The 22844-nt window shown below is 44.6% G+C and overlaps 1 protein-coding gene across 1 annotated transcript; it reads right to left on the reverse strand.

The window, feature by feature from the left end:
- Window positions 1–220: 220 nt before the first annotated feature.
- Window positions 221–20207, reverse strand: LOC144121547 (uncharacterized). The gene is made up of 13 exons (XM_077654813.1): window positions 20049–20207; window positions 19491–19579; window positions 17953–18039; window positions 16620–16761; window positions 15716–15771; window positions 15206–15298; window positions 14047–14140; window positions 11257–11312; window positions 9996–10085; window positions 8390–8660; window positions 7083–7126; window positions 6875–6964; window positions 221–3532 (listed from the first exon to the last, which is right to left on the reverse strand). Exons 1-13 carry the CDS (start codon window positions 20113–20115, stop codon window positions 362–364), a joined length of 4350 nt encoding a protein of 1449 aa, XP_077510939.1. The 5' UTR covers window positions 20116–20207; the 3' UTR covers window positions 221–361.
- Between the last annotated feature and the right edge of the window lie 2637 nt (window positions 20208–22844).

Raw genomic sequence — 22844 nt, forward strand, 5'->3', positions numbered from 1 at the left:
GGAACGCGAAAGTTAAATTCATTGAATTAAGCACCAGTGGTGAATAAAACAGCAAAATGTAATAGAGATTCGTTGTGTGACCTCCTAGGTAGACTGGCAGAGACACCGTGTGGCAACTTCCTGGCATGAGTAAGTTGCTCAAAAACTGTTGTGAATCTGGTGGGCCCCTTTATGGTGCTTCACCTGCATTGTATGCAATTGAAACAGGAGAAGACAAAACTTTTCACGCACATAATTTATTCCAGCCAAAAGCGTTTGCAAAGCGGATGATGCCTTCCGACACATGTTTATTGTTTCTGAGGCTTCTTTTGACTTTCTGGTGTAACTCCACAAACGGAAGCACTCTTTTCCCAATCTAATTTTATACGATTTTGTTAACTTCACTGCCACTTTCAGCGGGCGCGGTACTCTCTTCCTGTACACTCGGCGTTGTTGCCTGGCCCTTCGGCGATGCCGCTGTTTTCTGCACAAAGTCCGTTATTACGAGCGAGGGACCACTGCTCACCGCGTCTGTGCTTGCTGCATCTTCACTTGCTACATCACTGCTTTCGCTGGGTGATCCGGATGCGGGCACCACAGGGCTTGATTCTGCGGTTTCGTTGAGTACTGAAACTGGCAGTGTCTTCACGGACGTACTGCGGGTTGTTTCTACTAAGGTCGCGTCGGGCTGGGATGGGTCGGGCTCAACGGGACGGACAATTTCTTTGCGAGTGATGGTTGTGATAATTTTTACTGTGGCAGGCTCAGCCGCAGCAGTCGTGCCCTCGGCTTCACCAGCGATGGGTGCTTCAGTTGTAATAATTTTTACTTCCGCAGACTCGTCGACAGCCGCAGTGCCTTCTTTTGCTCCGACTACAAAGGATGCTTCAGTTTCTTGGGCAATGTCCTGTTGCGCCTCAGTGGCAGCAGATTTAAAAGACGAGCTCGTTGTGAGCTTTTCTCCGGAGCTGGAAGTTGTGGTAACGTCTCCAAATCCGGATTCAGTCGATTCTGTTCTCGCACTCTCTGTCGGCTGCATAACGATTTCTGTTGAATCTTTCTCCTTCGCGGCTTGTTCTGTTGCGGCGCTGCCAACATCTGTCACGACTTCATCAGAGTAAGTAGTCAGGTCATCCCGCGCTGTAACAACGACCGTCTTCTCAGTACGTTCCACGATAATTTCTGCGTCTTCCGTCCCTGGAGTGGGCTCACCAGATGAGGCACCTAATGTCTCCGAACCAGAAGTGGTAGCCTCTAACCCCTGACCGGAAGCCGTTGCGGCCTCGGACACCGAATGATCGGCATCTAGTGTGGTATCATAAGAGGGTTCCCCTGTGGTTGCAGCTGCGCCAGTGGTAAAATCTGAGGAGCTCGGCACAGCACTGCTTTGGCTTTCACCGCCTGCTCCACTTCCGATCTCTGATGTTGCGTCAGAAACTTCGCCTTCGGTAGTCGATTTCGAGGCCTCAATGACAGCAGAAGTTTCTTTAACTTCAACAGAGGCAGATGCTCCACTTACACTTGCCGATGTAACATCAGAATCTTCGCCTTCGGTAGCTGATTTGCTGGTCTCAATGGCAGCTGAGGTTTCTTTAACTTCAATAGCGGCAGCCGCTCCGCTTTCGCTTCCCGACGTAGCATCAGAAGCTTCGCTTTCGGTAGCCGATTTACTGGTCTCAGTGGGAGCAGAAGCTTCGTCAACGTCAGCGCTAGCAGACGCTCCACTTTCGCTTGTCGATGTAGCACCAGAGCCTTCGCCTTTGGTTTCCGATTTGATGCCCTCAGTGACAGCAGAGGGTTCTACAGCATCATCAGTTGCGGGCGCTGCACTTTCACTTCCCGATGTAGCATCAGAAGCTTCGCCTTCAGCTGCCGATTTGATGATCTCAGTCGCAGCAGAGGTTTCTTCAACGTCAGCAGTAGCAACCGCTCCACTTTCGCTTGTCGATGTAGCACCAGAACCTTCGCCTTCTGTTTCCGATTTGATGTCCTCAGTGACAGCAGAGGGTTCTACAGCAACAGAAGTTGCAGACGCTGCGCTTTCGCTTCCCGATGTAGCATCAGAAGCTTCGCCTTCGGCTGCCGATTTGATGATCTCAGTGGCAGCAGAGGTTTCTTCAACGTCAGCAGTATCCGCCGCTCCGCTTTCGCTTGTCGATGTGGCGCCAGAGCCTTCGCCTTCGGTTTCCGATTTGATGTCATCAGTGACAGCAGAGGGTTCTACAGCATCATCAGTTGCGGGCGCTGCACTTTCGCTTCGCGATGTAGCATCAGAAGCTTCGCCTTCGGCTGCCGATTTGATGATCTCAGTGGCAGCAGAGGTTTCTTCAACGTCAGCAGTAGCAGCCGCTCCACTTTCGATTGTCGATGTAGCGCCAGAGTCTTCGCCTTCGGTTTGCGATTTGATGTCCTCAGTGACAGCTGAGGGTTCTACAGCACCATCAGTTGCGGGCGCTGCACTTTCGCTTCGCGATGTCGCATCAGAAGCTTCGCCTTCGGCTGCCGATTTGATGATCTCAGTGGCAGCAGAGGTTTCTTCAACGTCAGCAGTATCAGCCGCTCCACTTTCGCTTGTCGATGTAGCGTCAGAGCCTTCGCCTTCGGTTTCCGATTTGATGTCATCAGTGACAGCAGAGGGTTCTACAGCATCATCAGTTGCGGGCGCTGCACTTTCGCTTCCCGATGTAGCATCAGAAGCTTCGCCTTCGGCTGCCGATTTGATGATCTCCGTGGCAGCAGAGGTTTCTTCAACGTCAGCAGTAGCAGCCGCTCTACTTTCGCTTGTCGATGTAGCGCCAGAGTCTTCACCTTCGGTTTCCGATTTGATGTCCTCAGTGACAGCTGAAGGTTCTACAGCACCATCAGTTGCGGGCGCTGCACTTTCACTTCCCGATGTAGCATCAGAAGCTTCGCCTTCGGCTGCCGGTTTGCTGGCCTCAGTGGGAGCAGATTTTTCTTCAACTCCGGCAGTAGCAGGCGCTCCACTTTCGCTTGCCGATGTAACATCAGAACGTTCGCCTTCGGTTGGCAATTTGCTTGTCTCTATGGCAGCAGAAGTTTCTTCAGCGCCAGCACTGGCAGTCACTGCACTTTCGCTTCCCGACGTAGATTCAGAACCTTCGCCCTCCGTAGCCGATTTGCTGATTTCAGTGGCAGCAGGCGTTTCTTCATTGTTAGCAGAGGTAAACGCTCTAGTTTCGCTTGCTGATGTAACATCAGAAGCTTCGCCTTCGGTTGTTGATTTTGTACTCACAGTGACATCAGACGTTTCTTCAGCGTCAGCCGGGACGGACGCTGCGGTTTCGCTTGCTGAGGTAGCATAAGAAACTTCACCTTCTGTGGCGGTCGCAGTTTCTGAGACATCTTGCGCACCTTCTGTAGAGACACGCACCTCTGTTTCTGTTTCTTCAGCTCCAGAACTGCTGGGTGCAACCGCCTCAGTAACAAGCGACTCCACCGTCGTTGTTTCTGCCTTCACAGCAGTTGCATCAGTTGAAGGAGGAAGAGGCTTGCACTTTCCGTTGAAGCACACGCCCTCTAATGTCTTCTTTCTCTGCAATATCAGCATGAACAAGCAGATTAATGGTAACCTACGCGAAATTCTTTAGGTATTTAAAAAGAATTTGCCGTTTAGGTCAAGCTGCTTACTTCCCACGAAGCATGCCGAGCACACAAGGAAGGCTGCGGTTATAACTCATCGAAAATCAGCATTAAAAATAATTGTGTTGCTCATTCTTCACACAGAAGGTGGGCGATTACGAAGCGCTTGGATAGTAGCAGTAAGAAGCATAGAAGTACTGCATGAAAGTGTATTCATAACCCTCGACTAGATCGGGGATCTTGGGCGCTCATCGAATAAATCAAAGAAACTAACGAATAATGAACAAAAAAAACACTGACGGGAACAGAATGGTGTCAGATGTTCAATGTTTTAATTAAGTGCGGAAATTTTTTTTTACTGCAAAGGAAAGCGAGAAAATGAGACAAGAAACGCAACCAAATAAACATTCCAATAAAATGCACAATCAACTGCGAACTGAAGAAATCCAAAGTTGTGCTGCACTGAGGCTTAAAGAACGTGTTATCTCTGTTCATTTCTTATAAATATTTAAGTGCCCGAACGCGTAAACCTCTTTTTGATCATATCATGATCGCTTCCTATTGCGGATGTGAAACAAGCTGAGATCGCATCGCCCCATTGCACCTGTCCAGACCCACGCCGAGCCGGCGGGTGAAAGACATTCGTGAAAGACATTCAACACTCTAAAATTTCCACGCAAACAATCTTCGATGTTCACAGTACGCAATCTCATGCAACCTTTATCGTTGAGGTTCAACTGCATAATTTTGCATTGCGAATTTCGGCGTGAGCTTGGGGTCCGTTGTTTTCACGCACTTTCTTTATACTCTGTGCAATCGAAAACATCAGTTCGAGAATTTATTTAAAGTGTAGCTCCTCTCTTGTGCTCTTCTTGCTTTCATCGTCTTTAGCCAATTCGACAAAACTGACTCCAGCATTTAAGAGCTGGGCTTCATAATCTTGTTTCTGGATATTTAGATATTGCATCTCTTACGCAGCAGCTTTGCTGCATACCTGAAGTGGTTATATGAATAAACCTCGACAAATTTTTGGCCATAAAGAAAATCAAGGAAGTTTCCGATTTAAAACACGAAAAAAAAGCTATGATGAAGCTATGGTTTAAAAAATAGCAGTAAACGCTTCTTTACTACACTAATAAAGGACTGCTCTCCTTGACAGTGCTTGCATAAAGAAATATTTGAAATAATTATTTGTATTAGTGCTGAAGCCGTGTAATAGTGCACAGCCTTGGGAACTCTAGTATACCTCAGGTATGGATTCTAAAACGGTCGTAATTAATTGACAGGGAAAACTTTAGGCATACAAACCATTTATGTAAGCAACTCACCTGGGGCCTCTTAGTTTACCGGTATGTGATAGGGCTGCAAAATTCCGGGGTTAAAAATAAGCGTACAAAATTTTAAACAGTTGTCTCAAGGTTTTAATTAGTACATGTGTACGCGGCACATGTTATTGAAACATAACCCAAGAATGGCACATTATATTGCTCAAGCTATCTACCAGTCGTTTCAAAGAAGTCCGCCAGTAATCCTTAAAAATATATTTCTTGAGTTAGAGAGAAGCTTTTCGTATCAGTGTAACAGTAGCGACACCAAATAACAAATTAGTCGTGGCGACTTTTAAATGCATTATTGAAATTTTAACAGTAAGATTTTTAACTATCAGTGATAGACGCGCGTGATTGCAATTAGCGATATGTAACCGGCAGTTAGTAATATTCATATCAGTTTTTCAAACTTCTAAAACGCGATTACCTTGGCTGCTGTTGCTCAAGAAATGTAGTACAACACAATGTAGTAAACAGCGCGCCTGCTGGGAGCCCAGAGCGGCGTCCATAAAATCTCGACACTTGGCGACGCACGAGTCACGTGACATAGTCTGTTCCGCCCAAACAGCGGGGCTCCCCTTTCATCACCACTTCGCTGCTCCAGTGCGAACGGGGCAGAGAATCTCACGGGGAACGTGAGTGACAGTGTCGCGATTTGACAAGTGTCGCATTTCGCTCACCTGGGCAAGCCGTTTTCAAATGGCGCAAGAAATGAAAATTCCTTGATCCACAGACACGACGGTAACAGCGTTTTCGAACTACTACAAACTGATATGGCTTCTAATGGCCGGCTACAAATCACTCATTTTAATCAGGCGCCTATCTCTTATAGTTAAAAATCAACTATTAAAATTGAATATAACTTTTACTAGTTAAATGATCCGCCGGTTTTAGGCGCCGGACAACGCTTGTTTTACAATGCCGCTTAAACCTTACCTCAAAGCCCTATCCTTAAAAAGTGATAGGGTTTTGACGTAGTTAAACTGAGTAGAGCGAACGAGTGGGTTTAGCCTGGTTGACTAACGGTTTTTGATGAAGACGATGTGCAATGCACAGCGCGAGAGTGGTTTCAGTTTAACAAGAGGCGTGATTTCATGTGGCGATAGCATAGTGCTCCTTTTCAGTGGCCGGTGAAGGGGATCTGTTCGCACCAGCGCGGGGTTAAAATCTGATTCTTATGGTTTGGCCAAGGTCACCCACAGGGTCAAGCTGGACACGAACTTGGTGAGGCAGTTAGGCATCGCGAAGTACTGCTTTCGCACCGAAATTAGTGGCGAGCTGCCCTGAAACACCGGGTATATTAAGAGGACTGCAAGCAGGTTCAATATCCTGCTTTGAAATAACTTTGAAACGGGCTTAGCTGTCTCCGTAATTACATCCTGTGCCATGAAAGACTGACGCCCATGGGCCTGAATGTTTCAAAATAGTGGTTCCGAGAAGGGGATGTTCTTTCTGCCTTAAGAGACATCTTTTATTGGCGACCTCAAAGGAAATTTATTTTTCAGTTGCCCTTTATTTCTTCCTTTTAATGTGAGAAAATAATCGTTAAAAATTGTAATTCAGAAAATTGTGGCCATCAGCAGACATGTTTATTTTAAAATCACAATCACTCTCAATAAGTTTAACTTTAAAAGATGTTAAAAAAAGTGGTGAAGTTAAAACAACAAAAGGCGCATTCTTAGCAAGTAAACGAGAATTGGATTAGCTCAGGTGATTAAATTCTCGGTCTTAACCCTTTGCTTTCTCCCAAACAGGTAGCTGGTAATCATTTCATCTGTAAACAGCATTTTAATTTATTTTACACTCTGTAACATTGTCTAAAAGGCTGCTTACTGGGCAATGAATACACCTGCGGTGTGTTGTCCTTCCTTGCATTCTCCTTCTTTCCGTAACTTTTCTTCGCGTTTGTTTTGTATCTTCTTTTCTCATTGATGATTTCCTCGGAAACCAATTCAATCAGTGCTCACCAGACAAGGCGCGCCGTCCTCTTCGAATCCAATCCTAAGATGAGGGTATCCTCGGCACAGGAATCGGCACTTGAGCAGCCGTCCATCCACCTAATTTTTAAAGGAATAGAAAAAATTTCTAAGTGCGCTGCAGCATTTTCAATGGCACTAATAGCGCGAAGACAGGCGTAGCCACAGGCACGTCGCTTCATTAAATCCGCATACTTACCACCTTAGGAGGGTAGGCCCGGTCACACTTAACCCCAACGAAACCTGGGCGAAAACAGTACTGACATTAGATATCGATTCCAAGACAGAAAGCTGGAAACTTAGCCATGACAATTTCTACTTCCCCCAGTGCTCTGTAGCAGCATATTCTGTAGAAAGTGTACGCTTGTTTTTGACAATGCAGCAAAGGGTATCACTTTGAGCAGGTTGTGAAGAACACAGTTGCCGACAGCGACACAATGTGCTATAGTGTTTAGGGAAGCAGTATTAGCTCACAATGAAAGCTCGCTTCCGCGGCCTTGAGCCGAATGAGGTGTTGCGCCTGAACATGATGTGACGTCAGTGCAGTAGGGTGTCTTGCTTATCTACAAATAGCTCAGGATAACCCAAACGAGCTTGATGTTACATTTATGCAGTGCTTTCAGTTTTTTTTTCTTTGTTTCATGCTAAGCGCTAAGATACTACCGGTCCCGGTATTCACGGGCGGAAAAAAGCAGACCCAAAAAGTCGATGGCCAAGCTCGCTCGGAAATGTCGTATAGTTAGTATTCAGCGCGAAAAGAAATGAAATGCACACATGAGTTCTATATTAAGCCATTTCAACTCGCACAGTTCAAAATATTAATTTCTAAGGGCCCGCAGTAGCCAAAAGTACCTGCCTTACAATATTATTGGTTCTAGCCCCCTAGTACGGTAATCCTACATGGCATGACAAGGAACCGGGAACGAAAGGTTGTGACGTCCCTTTCTGTGGGAATGCCACGAGTTTGAATGGACTGGCTGAAAGAAATTTAAGTACAATTTCTCGTTGACGAATGGGTCTTTTGCTGCTTGAGAAACGTTAGCACAGCTGGAAAAAGCCAGGGAAGAAAACGTTCACTAAAAATAATAATGGATGGAGTTGTCCCTGCTGTCATTTCAAACCACAGTGCAAGGAAACCACTTTTGGCTCACTCGGATGTATGAACATTTCCCTATTAATTCTACTCGTCACTCATGGTAAAATTATTTTTTTGAGAGCGGGTACCTTATGAACAAAAGTTTCAAGTGCAGCCTGATGATTGAGGAACCTTTTTCACTGAAAATAAAAGAAAACAATAATAATATGTCGCATACAAACAAATTAAAGTGCCGCTCATCACCGCTTGACTACCTCGCGCCTCTGTAACATTAAAATTACGACTTTTTATTCACAAGCTGTTTTGGTTGTTCTATGCTGTGTAGCTTTCTTTTCAGGTAGAAGGCCTTCAGGTGCCTGATAGACTTCAAATTCATAACGCTGGCGGTATTCCGGCGGTATTCCACATACCAGGAGTCCATGGCGATCTGACCGCAGGGGCCGCCGTATCTGCTTCCTCTGCAACAGCGGTCGAAGCGGTGGTCGTCTCTACTGCAGTAGCATCATCAGCGGTTGCTGTTGCAGGGGCGAGTGATGCCGCGTTGATCACAGATGAAACGACCGCCCCAGTCTCCTCCGTCACTTGCTCCGTATCCGCCTGGGGAGCTTCAGTAGGTGCCGTGGCAGCTTCAACCGCCTTGCACACTCCGTGATCGCAGAAGCCGATCTGCCCCGGCAGTGCCTGCGCTCGAAAAGAACGCAGAGTTATTGCTAGAGAAGATAAAGCTAGCTTTGGAAAATGATGCAAATTTCTTTTGACCCAACCTGCTCGATCTTTGTGAAAGAAGCTACCTTCTTCTTGCGCACAGGGAAGCACGAGAAAATTCACAAAAACAGGATCAGGAACAATTGCAAAAATACGTCTAATACTGACTACGGTATTGCGGCTGATGTTCCTCTATTTTGGCCGCTGCTGCTTTGTCATGAATCATTACAGAATCGCCCACATTTACCCATTAGCTTCCAACGCCAGGAGCTATAGCGAAAGTTATTTCGCAAACAAGCACTGAAAGTTGATACCTAAGACGTCATGCAGGCTTTAAAATCATTTGAACGAAGCGGTACAGCATGAGGTACATTGATTAAATGTTTATACGTGATGAAAGGTCCGCACAGGTTAAGAAAGAAAACCTTCAATGAAATAATAGTGCCTAATAAAGTATTCTGCGCCGCGGTGGCTAATAATATTAATAATATTTGGTATTTGGGAAAATGAAATGGCACAGTATTTTTCTCATAAATCGTTGGACACCTGAGCCGCGCCGTAAGGGAAGGAATAAAGGAGGGATGGAAAGAAGAAAGGAAGAAAGAGGTGCCGTAGTGGAGGGCTCCGGAATAATTTCGACCACCTGGGGATCTTTAACGTGCACTGACATCGCACAGCACACGGGCGCCTTAGCATTTTTCCTCCATGAAAACGCAGCCGCCGCGCGTGATAAACGCTAAGGCGCCCTGTCTGCCCTTACTGCATTGAAGATTTCTTTTTTTAACATGCGATAATCACGTGCCGTTTTATCTGCGACTGTATCTAACGCGCAGGTAAACGTAATGCAATTATTAGTGACAGCACTTTCGTCTACTTTTGTTAATACCGACAGAGTACTATCTCAAAGACTCAATGCACTTAATGGGCTCATTATAAGTATGTTAAGCATTTGCTTTATTGACTGCTGCCGTGAACCAGAACGCAAACGCAACGTGAGCAAAGGAACGCGAACAGGCGGTCTACTGAGATAAGAACTCTCTTAAAAAAGTAATCAGACGAAACTGCCCAATTAAATTGACACCAGGCTTACTCACTCGTAATAAATAAAAGATAAAAAGTCATGCCGCCTTCTGCTCGCGTGTAGTCATGAAAATCAGAACTGTTTTAACGTTGTCAACGGTCTTCTTTCTTCGACTAATACAGAACTGCTTGTGTATTTTACCTGTCCCTTCGCCGGATTGCTGAAGCAAAACACGAAGACTGGCAATTAAAAGCGGAACGAGTTGGTGAAGTTGGAGAAAATGTAGTTACCGCGCATGGTGTCCCATTTTCTTCGTACGCAACAAAGGCCTTCTTCCTCTGCTTGCACACGAACTTGCAGGAGCGAACCACTCCATCAACCTGCAATAAAAAAAATGCCGCATACATTGGCGCATGGGTTCTAGAACCTTCAAAGGCTAAAGAAATGTGGCCTGAAGACTTTTGATAATCGTTTCGCATGTGCTAACTAGTTCGCTGTTCATGTGCTTGGTTTCTCTTATTAGTCCTTGATATGTGGACCGATGAGCTGGTGCTTGTTTCTTAGCACATGAAAGCCTAAACACCACTTTTTTTTTATTCCGTGCTCAATGGCAGCTTCAACAACAGAACCCTGTACAAGTTATGAAGCCGCCTTAGGGAGATCTCAAATATCTCAGGAGAAAGATAAAAGCAGCTAAAATATCCAACTGCCTTTCCGTTCTACTATTGTGCGTTACAAACGCCAAGCGAGAATTCAGGTAGGTAGGGAGAAAAAGAATAGGAAAAAAGCTAACGTTACTAAACGCTCGCTTTAAGAGGAATATGTGTGACAGGAATATATTTGTCCCGGAAAACAATGTTCTTTAGATTGGGTTATTCAACCTCACTTGTGCTGCGTTAATTTGGCGCAAAACTAGTTAGTAATGTTGCTCTAATCTTAATCTGAATAATGGTGCTTTCCCTGTGCCCTTCAGGTAGATAAAAGCTAATATTGAGCATCTAAAGTACCTCTAAATAACACACAAGCCTTCCGCTTGAACCAATATTGGCACAGTTCTCGAGCTGTGTTTTGCTATCGCAGTTCTTTTTTTTTTAACACACTCTTTTGGTAATGTTCGGCTCTTTGCAAGTGGGTTTGCAACGCAGAAGTTTGAAATCCATTTTTTAGAAAAATTTTAAGGGGAAAAGAAATTGAATAATAAAGGGGCACAGAAAGTGTACCTACACCTGGCGAGACCGGACAAGCGCAGAAACCAGTACGTACAAAAGCACGTTATGCTCGATACATCGAATGGAATTTATGTGCTATATCAATACGTGGTACCCTGTTCGTAACGCACTCGATGGTCAGTGAGTATTGTTTCATACATTGCTGCTTCGAGACCGGTCTACTAATATTGCCTTACTTTGCGAAGTTGAATCTGCGCGATTCATTTGTGGTGAAATGTCATCAGAAAAGTTGATAGAAAATTAAATAAGATGAAAGTCAATTCGTTTAAATTGGTAATTATTTCAAGTTCTTTTTTCTTGCCGTGCTTACTCAACAACTCACCTTTACCCTTTCTTTGTAGTTCCTGCACTTCAGTTTGCTTGCCGAGTCCTTGCTATCTGGAAAAGCAAACAATTAATCACCTGGAGCACCCTGAGATCATTTTCGGGGAATATTCTTAACAGCTTGATGTAATAAAGACATGCCAGGTTCTTCAAATACGCAGTGACTTAAAATGACCGCGTTTCCCACGAGCTCATTACACCAGTTTCCGGTGTCATAAAACATGCCTAATTTAGCACCTTCTTTATGTGCGAAAAATGAACTTATTTTCTTGTGTTGAGATAAATTTAATTCATGAAGTTTTGCAATGTGTGGTCACTCCTCACGTATTTAACAGGCGAACTTATTTCCCAGGGGTACGTTAAACTAAACAAAATCTTTTTTCGCAGAGAGCAAGAACCGGAAAAGTCGGCCATTGAGCTAAGTGACATCATCTTCACCGCATGAGCCTGCGCGTAAAACGAATCCGTGAAATGGCTTAGTACGCTAGCTACGGGATCTGGAATGTGCAATTCTATGCCCACAGAATTTGTTGGCGTTTCTTGTGTTTTTGGCCATGCAATTTTCACAGCGGGCAGAACAGCCCACCAAATGCTGTCTATTTCACTCAATGCTACCCCACCCTGCCCCTCACATGGTCTATCCAGCAAGCGTGCGTTAAGCGTGAAATTCTTCTAGCTCCCATTCTCAGCAATATCAGCCGATCGTAGCAAAACGAGTGGCCAAATGGGTGCCGAACTTTCACTCAGGGCATGTAAATATACACCGAAGAAACCTTCCTGGCGCTCCGAGCTGGGTTCGAGCCAACGCTGTCAAAGAGATAGCCGCTCGAATATCTGAAAGTTTACACCACTCTGCTAATAACCGTTTCTGTATTGTCCGCTTATACAGAAAGAAAACGATAACAACACCCCCATGATGCTTATTTTAGTATATCGTATTAACCGGTTATGAGAAGAAGCAGGAGGTGATGGAGAAAGAAGACCAAGGATAGACAAAACCAGGAAATATACGTACTGCTAAGAAGCCGTTACTGTTCCTACTTCCACTACCACTTTTATAGCGTACGTTGTTGCCTCTAGATTGTCTCTTTCTTGTTGACATCACATAAACACTATCATACTTGTCTTTCAGTGAATGCGGTGATTCAGCATCCGAAATACGCCATCCGGTGCGCTTTCCTTCTTTTCACCACGGCGAAGGCCACAAGGTTAAAGGTACCAATAAGCGACGAAAAGGTGATTGGAAATTAAGGTGTAAATAAAAGATATTGCCTCATATTGCAAAAATACAGCGCGGAAATTAAGGAAACAATGAATTACAAAGTTAAGTTGGTGCTGAAGCTCCCATAATGTAAGGTGAAGCGCTATTCTGCGGAGAATCTTCGTCACTACGATTCTTTCACGGTCCATAATCGCATCTCAATAAAGATGACTTCAATGCTTTTCCGTGCACAAGTTTTTGTTTTCTTCCAGAAGGGCCTGTCATATTATATTGCAGTTTATGCTCTCTCCTGTGCGCCCATTAATGAAAGGCAACTCTCTCTTCATTCATTCACTCACTCAACAATCTTAATTGGCAAGGTTGGCCCGGGACCTACTATGCCTGGGAAAAGCTTCGTGCTGTTTTTAATATATCTTGTCACACTACTTCGAATTTCTTGGTTGAAGCGAGAATCACAGGTTTCTGAAATTATCGGCAGGATGTATGTCACTATACAGTTACAGCTTTGGGTGCGGAAAGTGAAAAAGATTTTATCGTGTATACAAGAACTACCCAGCCACTGGATATGGTGGGTGGGCTTATATTATTCTCAGTTCATCGCTTATTCTCAATGGCGCTTTCCCGGCTGATCATGGTTTCTGACTTCGGAATACACAAAACCAGCCGCATCTATATATCAAGAAATGTTAAATAAAAATATAGAACAGTGTTTTTTTACACGAAAGAGTCGTAGAACGAGGCGTTTTAGACAATAAGTTTCCCGTTGTGTCGAAAACGAAGGGCACTTGATATTCAATTTTCTCTCCCTTTAAAAGTACAAAATCCTGAAAAGTGAAAGTAAATGTGAATGGCGGGGAAAGCCGATTTCCTAAATGGTTGGTATATTTAGCGTAAGCAGAAGGAGTGCTTGGCGATTACGACGAAAAAAGAGAGTTGACTTCAGCGCGCCAGCTTCCGTCTTCGGTGCCACACTCTTATCCTGAAATCTCTGCGTAGCCACTACAATCGGAAGTGTTGAAAGCCCGAGAAAAAAGTTGCTGGCTTAGCACTGACTGTATCTCATCCCTCTACCAGGTAGCTCACATTGAATGAGCATCTGTCATATTTCATTATCGTACCTGCTCTGGTAAACATTAAATGATTACCACGAAATTATTTCTACACGTGGTCACAACGTACAGGGTCGCTTTGCTTTAAGGTGAACACGAGAGCGCGTGGCCACGCGCGGCCTAGCGCCTGTGCGTCCGCATCGATCGCGCATCGAAGCGGCAGCACACGCGGAGCAGTATCTTGAGGCCCCTCAGCGCCTGGACCACTTTGATACGATTCGTAGCCACGTGGGACGCACTGGCGCTACGCGGAGCGCAGCCACGTACTTGTGTGTTCACCTTAAAAATGGACGACCGTGTACACGTGATGACATCGGCTGAGGTAAACTCATCGATGGGGAAAGCGGCCATGGAGGTGATTCGACTTTGGTGACAGTGAGTATTTATATTACAATAAAGCGGCAGTAACGCAGCTATGGCGACGGAGGACAGCCGCAGCAGTCAACTGCGTAATCACCTTGAATTTCGTTGTCTTCATCTCTTGGTGCCGGCAGCAGAGGGTAGTTTCGCTGACAGTGGCCTCTGAAGCAGAACCCTTCTCTCCACCAGGACTGCGTTGCGAATTAAGAAAATTTCGAGACAGGGAAGCATTATGCTTGCAAACCACACAACTTCCTTGTCCTTGTAGGGTAGGTCTTATAGGATATTATGCCGCTAGCCGGTGACGTAAAAGTGCCTTCTGCGTTCGGGATACTGAATCGCCATACCGACATGATTTTCTACAGCTACATTTCAGGAACGAGATCCAAGAGAAGCAATTTCGACCATTCATAGCTTAGCTCATTCTAAAGAAATTATGGTCTCGCATAACGTCCAGCGGTAATTTCTAAAAATAATCAGAACAATTTTTGAAAATGCTGTCGGTAATAGTGCTCCAAGATCTACATTAGACAAACCTATAGAGCAGGCTGTTCTGAAATTGTTCAATGAAAGATTATGGTGTACTGAATCCGTAATTTAACATTAAGCAAGCTAGCAATTAACAAAACCAAGGTACGTAGGGAATGTTTTCTTTTCTCTAAGGTTGGGCTACACTGCACACAAATACCCAAGGAAGCAGAAGATTGCACAGCCGTCGCCGTAGCTTAGTTAGTTGCTCACTGGACGGGAAATTCGGAGGTCGTGGGTGCGGGTCGCACCAGCGTTGCGTGGTTAGTTTTCGTTCTGCTTTCTTATGAATTATCTTTAAGCCATAAAATAATTATACTATTAATTTCTAATTATTCAACACCAGATATTGAAAAAAATAAAACATCCCCTAAGCTCCGTGATTTCGATGATTGTTGGCTTCCGTCATGTATGCCATAACAAGCACCTCTGTTTCCTTATCTTGTGGGCTCATAAAGCAACCTAGTAAAATAGAAGGGCAGACATCCCAATTCGAAACACGGCCTAAAAACGCCTATCGACAATGGCATTGCTCTCTTTCTCCTAGCTGTAATGAGAGCAATAAAAACTCTCTAAATGACAGAGGGGGCGTCTGCAAATAATCACGAAATAATTTCAAGGAATATGCAAGCTGGTGCACAAGAAATTTCTCCGCGTGCTATCGCAGTTTCTTTTCATGTAGCGTTAAATGTTCCTATAGAGTATGATTTAAGTCAAATTCCACTCACCAGTTGGCAGGCTGTTCCGTCTGCTTCATTCTCAAGGCGGATAGGCCAGCCCCTGCATAGGTACCGGCAGCTTCTCCTCACAGTCGGCACTTGCTGGAGGAAGGAAAAGGGGATATATGCCTTATTCGGCTCCTCTTTTGTTTCTGAGTTCAACATATATACTTTGCCATTAAGGAATAAAAGACCTATATACCTCATTTCGAAAACAGCCATTCTTGCCGAAAAAATAAGCAAGTGCCTTACGAGATTTGAGGGTCTGGCTCGTTGATTGGTTACTAATAAATCCTTCATAATGAAGTATGTGGTCACAGTGCCCAAGCACGAATGCCGTATTCAATTTCAGTCCAAACAAGATAATACAGAACTTGTGGAATGTGTTCTCCAAGTAATATTCAATACAATCCCTAAAATTATTCTTTCTTTTTAACAGTACGGCCTATGATCCCGCACAGATGAATTGAATACACGAGTAAATGATAGAAATACTTCTAATGATTGCGCAAAACTCACCGTGTCGGCACGCGTGCAACGTTGACTCTCGGCGTCCTCACCCGGCCAACTCCAGCCTTGAAAAACGAGAGGCAGAAATAATGGTATGACATGTCCACACGGACGAAAGGTCGGATCCCTACCTGTACAAACTCTCACTATTTAGATGACAATTCATCTCGTAATATTCCAATCCTTTCGGCCTTCGGCATGTTAAAATCTTCTTGCTCACAGTCGGTTTGCTCTGCAACTTTGCAGCGTGTGTAAGGTGCGGAATCTTTAGAAGCGGCACCAAAAAGACGGTGTTCTTTTCGTGCCAAACAGCTCCCTGTGTTTCAAGAATTCACACCTCATTTGGGAGACGGTGGAGGATATCTTACAAACATTCCCTTGAAAATAACAAAAAGTACGCGAGATGAAGGATGACGCCGACTAGTAAGCGTTGTACTGTGCCTTGCCTATTATTTCCTCTTTTTCTGTATCAGTCGTTCTTTCGCTTAGTGTCATGTATGCTTGTTTTAGGTAAAAAGTGCTCATTATTTATAATTGCACAAGGCATTAGTTCAGAAGTGCGAAGTGAAAATGTTCTGTTCGTCTCACATAATTTCCAGGAGTTCGGAGAAAACACCTCATTACCACGTTGAACACCTGCTAATAATCTAACATCCAAATGTAAACTGTTTTCCCATCTTTGAGCTAATATATCAAAGCAACCATAATCGCCGGCTGAGTATTTCTGCTTTTCGAATGGAGGGGTTCCTCATCGTGTTTAGATGTCCAGTAATAAGTATACCTACGGTGGGCGGAAGCTGACACAATAGGCTCAAGGACGCACGAAACAAAGGGAATTGGCTTTCGCGCATCTGAATCCACCAGAAACAAGAAACTGCAATACTCCAAATCAACTCGAGACTTGAAGACGCACCTTGGTTTTCTAAGGATGCGCGCTCTGTCGTGGCGACAGGTGCCGCTGTCGCAGGTGCCTGTGAAACCGCCGGCTGTTGTACTGGCCACCATCCCGCCTGGCATCGACCAGCGTAGCACGCTCCTGCTAGCCACCGGTTTGTCTGAAAGCAAAGAAAAATAGCAGTAGACTGACACCTTCTGCTTGACTCAACAGGGGTTGGCACAAGCAACACCTGGATGCAATTAAGCTTATCGCGTCACTGCCGCCGGAATAGCGAAAAGGGCTACCAACGTCATGTTTACCAAGAGGCTAGCGGAAATGCTTTCAGGGTGAAGATTATTGCGTATGCATGGCGCTTGTTTGATGGAATTAGTCCTGCAGCGACCGCGTCACGTGGCCTCCACATTCATCCAGCATTTGGGGCGTAAAATTGATGATACAACACATGCGTGACACTGAAGAGGAATTCTGAATCACTTTGTACTGAGAGGTTATTGTCACGTGATGCAAGTTGGTCATTTTTACCAGGAACAAAGCGTCAATAAAAGAGAACATTGCGTAAAAACGAACAACACGCGGCGCCACCATGTTTCCGGTTCTCGAAACTGCGTCTCGTGCATTTTTTATGCTCTCTTTCAAGGAATGCTATTTTTCCCTCAATGGTCAATTACGGTCGAACTATGAGGGAAGCATCGAGGCGAGCGCGGCCACGAACACGAAGGCTCTCAAAAATAAAGCAGCGCAAGACAGGCGATGGAGAAAAAGGCTACACGCAAACATGAGGACTAAATATTTGGTGTCGCATTCCAAGCACTCAGGCTGAGTGTGGCCATTTGACGCAGCAAGTTGAGAACCGCAAGGTGCCAACGGCATTCACGGTCTCTGCGGTTGCTAGGCGGCCTGAGAAGCGGTTTGGTTATCACTTCAGCCGTCTAATCGGTTACTTTGCGCAGGCTGCTGGCTTTGCAAAATTTTGAAGTGCCAGCTTTTTTTGTGTGAGAGCTCACGAAAACATGCGCACTCATGCACGTCATCAACGCCTGAAGCGCAATGAGAGGACGTGGTCTTCGCTGTATTCTGTGCAATATAAAGGTGATGAATATGCTTTTCTTATGGTGAAAAAATGTCTGGCAAGTATTATATGCGCGAACATCTCCTCTCATTTGGCTCATTACACACAAAAAAAGGTTTAAAGCATTTCCCAGTCGGAGTCAATATGCAAGCAGTACGTGATGTGCCGTCGCGCCGAGTCAAATTTTACCTACTTTCAAGAGAGTGCTTGTTTTCTGAGCGAAGCTTTTTGTTTTGAAAGCAGAAATTTTAAAGAAAGTTTCATTCCCACGAAGCTTACATAGCAGGGTGTGCCGTCTTGTTCGAAGCTGTACCTGACGGGAAGCCCAACGCACAGGTACCGGCAAGAGTGGACGTAGCCGTCCGTCTGAAAAAAAAAAAATTCAAAAGCGTCAATAATAAGTCCTGCACTTATCGAGGTACTGCATTTTCTTGCTGACGAAATAAACCTCATCGCATTATGTCGGAAACAAGCAATTGCTAATAGCACTGGTTCATTAACGTAATACGCGCCTCTGTTACAGGGATTTACGCGATTTATTTGAGGTAAGCTCTGCGTGGTATAAGAATACCGTGGAATTGTGGCAGCTATTACAAAGTGAGAAAACATATCACGTGTTATGACAGAGTACTTCATACAGCACCTTTCGGTAACCAATCGCTTTTCGCGCACTAAGCATGAAATTCGTTTTATCACAAACAACAGATATTGTGCCTGTGAGGGAAAACAGAAACTACGTTTGGTTTATGGTTTATGGGCGTTTACCATCCCAAAACGACTCAGGTTGTGAGGGATGCCGTAGTGAAGGGCTCCGGAAATTTCGACCACCGGAGGTTCTCTAACGTGCACTGACATAACACAGTACACGGGCCTCTAGAATTTCGCCTCCATTGAAGAGTGACCACCGCCGCCGGGATCCAGCAAGCGTCTTTCGGGTCAGCAGTCGAGTGACGTAACCACTGAGCTACCGCGGCGGCTTAGAACAGCAACTAGGAAGAGTTATTGCTCTTACGGCAATCATATATTCGAGTTTAAATCTCTTATACGACACTACACCTCATTAGACATATCATCCACTAAGCCGGACAAGCCGATTTCCGCTCCTTATCGAGGAAAGTGCTTGCTTTACATCCGTCGCGTTACCTGTAACTTAGCAATTTCCAGTATGAAAGCGTTCTTAGTCTAACCCGGGTAAATAACGAAAATTATCCGTTGCAGCCATAAACAAGTATAGCCCTAAAAATCAAATACCATACATGCTTGACCTTCACACAGCTAAATTTGTAACTCAAACGCTGTAACGACTTGAGACAAAAATGCAGCTGGAGTGAAATATCGGCATGGTAAAGAAGAAAATGCGACTCGTTGCCAATTAGTTAAAGGTGTTGTTGACGTAAAAAGAGCATACGAAAATGCTCTTACAAGTTATATAGGTAATATGATATTAAGAGAGAAAATTTAGAGCGGACATTTTATCCTCGAACTGGCTCTGCGAAAAACAGCATATTACGTGTTTTATTTTCGAAGGGGCTTTATCAGTGTCACAGAATAGTGCAATACTACTCAAAGCCGAGATGCTGCTGCCAAATAACTGTCGGCTTATTTAGACGCTTTTATACTGGCCCACCTAAACTCTAACCCACGACTGCTGCCCGTGTTAATCGTTTCATCTGTACACACACTTCACAGTGACGTTGCGGTAGTTTTACGTCGTGCCGTTCGCCTTAAGCTCAACACATAAAAACTTGCAGCTTTTCGCACCTTTACATTATCGTTATTAAGCGAAGTCATTGGTAACCAAATGAAAGGAGACTTGCCTGCCTTGCGGGATAGGCGCGGTCGCAGAAGCCAGTGTTGGAAGGCTGCCAGTACTCACGCCAGCCATTAGCGCCCCAGTAGTATTGGCCTGCAACAATGGCAGCATTAGAATGGTGAAAAATATTTTCTGGGGAATAATTTCCAACTTGGAATACATATAGCTTCACTTTGTGATTCGCTTGAGACCCTGCTCATCGTGATCATCCATCTGCATCAATTTTTCCGGGCACCTCCTAGTATTAGCAAACCGTATGTTTTTCGTAAAATCTACAGCATGCCTTACAGTATGCAGTTATGTCTATGGTCATTTCCAAATTTTTTGATAATTGAAGTTACCATCATGCTTAAGCATTTTCAGCTCGGGACGAAAAACAAAAATGGCAGCTATTTTGCACCCTTTCCACGGACTGCTGGCTTTGTCAGTCACAGATACCGAACATGTATTAGTAACGATATGTTAGCTTTCGGCCTATCACTGAGCTAAGAAACCTAAAAAAAAGGATGAGCGAACAAAGCCTGGATCAATTCACTTGAATCCATGAGGCGTAGCAACGCACCTTTGCATGTAGACGGAAGGCAGATCGCAAGTGCCAAAACGCACGCTATCAAAGCGGGCGTTTTCATTCTTTTCTGGTCGATAGTGCGGTGCAGCACCGCAAGGCTGTCCTGTTAGTTTCTTCGACAACTTCCCAACGTCCCGCGACTCTTTATAGGCGACAGATGCGTGCTTGCGTCCCGCCCTGCCGTGAGCAATAACCGTGACGTCGCACAGCGCTATCCTTATCGTCCCGGTTTTGACCGTCCCGGCGACGGTGACGCTTATCGGCACCCATTACGCATCGGTCGACTGCATCGCGGGCGGCAAACACGAAACCCCCTCTCTGCTGGTTTACGAGCGCTTCTGCGTGTTTCCGCGGTGAGGATTAGTGACGTCACTACTCACTTACCACCATCCTCCTTTCTATCTTCGGCCAGTTTTTACAGACATCCGGCTTGAACTTGGGGCTTGCATGAAAGCTGCGTGTGGAACTGGCCAGCAGCTTAATTTCCCCGGGTGGGAAGGCTTTTCAAAGAAAGAGCAGAGGTGATATAGGGGGAGGGGGAGATGCTCTAGCGGAGGAGGTTGGACGTCTGTGCAACTTGTCCAAAAGAAGTAAAATCAGACAGACAATCAATCACACTGGCCATATATTTTAATATTGGCCATGTAGCGTTCATGATAGCCAACTACCAAGAGCCGAAAGGTACTGTCTTCATGGCTGTCAGAATTTCTCTTAAGCGCGCAGGTGTCTGATTCTCACTGTTTTTTTTTTCTCTTAGGAATAAAATATGAATAACTGCGCTTCAGGCACTCGTTACAATCACGTACCTCCGCTTTTCTTTCTAATCAAGACAGTGCTGCTATAATTGATCCTCGCTCGCCAGAAGTCGGAAACTTCTAGTTGTGTCTGACCTAATGCTATGTATCTGCAAAGAAAGTAAACTGCATCGCGTCCGCTCTTTTTAAAATCCTGCGACGTAGTCATCTCAGGCCATGTGCCTGACGCATAATATAGTTTTCCTGCCACAGCTCCACTCATGTAAAAGCATTCAAAATCGACAATGCCTTCGATCATGCTGACACATAAGTCCTTGCTGGCAGTCTAGAACACATCGCAAAAAAAGTCCAGGCCCTATTTGTGAAAGACGCTGTAATGGCAAGATTTCTATGCCTCGGAGTTGGAGCAAAATTACTTTACAATGCGGCAATTCTCGAGGTCTTATCATCGCTGAAAAGGCTGTGTTTTAGGATATCTCAAGAAGGGCACACGAAAGCGGTTATTAAGTACAAGATAACGAGACCTCAGTTTATAATAAGACGCGCAGTGCTTCTAGATGCTACCGAGAAAGATAAGGCATCTGCTGTGTTTGCTCCCTTCCAGGAGTGAAGACATCGCACCTTGATACGCAGAATTTGATGCAATCACATTAGGAATTACATAAAAACCGCTGCACTGAGTCCAAGGCCGCGTAGATGAAGGAAGATACTAACATGTTAACTCCACCCAAATGCTGAAGACGAAAAAAAAAACACATGGGTTTTTCAGGATTCCTTCTTGCACGCAACAAAAATCAAGTAATTAGAGCCTAAAGATAGCGTACAATTTACTCTACAACCCAGTCCCTCGATATCGACCTTTATGACTGCCGTTAGTTTTTTATCAAACCTAAAACCTCGTCTGCGAAGTGTTTAATTCGCTTGCTGGCATTCGTAGTGTACAGGTTCCACAGGTCAGCGGTGTTCGGCCTGTATATAAATTCGACAGAAAGAAAGTAGATTTTTTTTTGTCCCAGCTAACTGTAAAACGAGCACTGAATTGCAGATGAGTAATGAACAACAAACAGATTTTGCATTTAAAGGGACACAGGACAATTCCACCACACTATTGTTCTGCGTCAAAATTTATCATGCGGCTCTTTCTGGGTATGTTTGTATATTTTTGGCAGCAAAAGATCCAATTTTTGCAGCCAAAATTGCCTTTTTTTTTAATTTCTCGCCACTCTTTAGAAACTCGTGACTTCTGCACCGAAAAAAACTCCTTGGCCGCCGCTTTGAAGTGAACGGCGATCAAACTTAGCCTCTGGCATCTGCAGCAGATAAACTGCATCGGCGCAACTTATGTTTTTTTTTTTGCCAAATCCGCTAGTGGTGCCTACACCTGTGTTTTATTTTTTATTTAGCTACTATTTACAGTAAAAGTAGAGTGTTTGTAGTTGGAGTGTTTCAACCTACCGGCACAGGCCAACATGATTTTTTTCCTAGTGTGGCTTTAATGCTAAAATGGCGCACATGAAATAACAGTATACGGAATTCAGTACGGAGAATACCATCCATACTGAAAAACTCTTTTTCATGTATTAACTATAGCAGAGGTTCTGTAATACAAATTTCAAGGTGTCATAAATATCGAACAATATATATGACAGTGTTCAGACCTTTTGTGACATCTGTATAATTTATGAAGTAAATTTTATGATAAATCTTGAGTGAAGTTCGTGAATCGTGAAGCTTTTTTTAAGCAGGGTTGTGGAGCTTCGTATATTTGATGCGAAACAAGTCCCAGTGAACTGTGGCTGCCAACACCACATAAAAAAGTGGCGCACTTCATGCAATAGGCTTTTGAATGATATTATTGCCTCAGTACACGACAAACATAGTAATTAAGTTTCAATTGAAGAACTGCCGCTCTGTCCACTCCCCTCCAAGACAAAAATTCTAAAGCCATGGCTGCTCCTACTTTTTTCTACATTGAAAGCAGGGACAATAAACGTGGGGACTCATTTCTTTCTGTATCACTTATTTTATAAATACC

Source organism: Amblyomma americanum, chromosome 2 (genome assembly GCF_052857255.1).
Source record: "Amblyomma americanum isolate KBUSLIRL-KWMA chromosome 2, ASM5285725v1, whole genome shotgun sequence".
Classification (NCBI taxonomy): domain Eukaryota; kingdom Metazoa; phylum Arthropoda; class Arachnida; order Ixodida; family Ixodidae; genus Amblyomma; species Amblyomma americanum.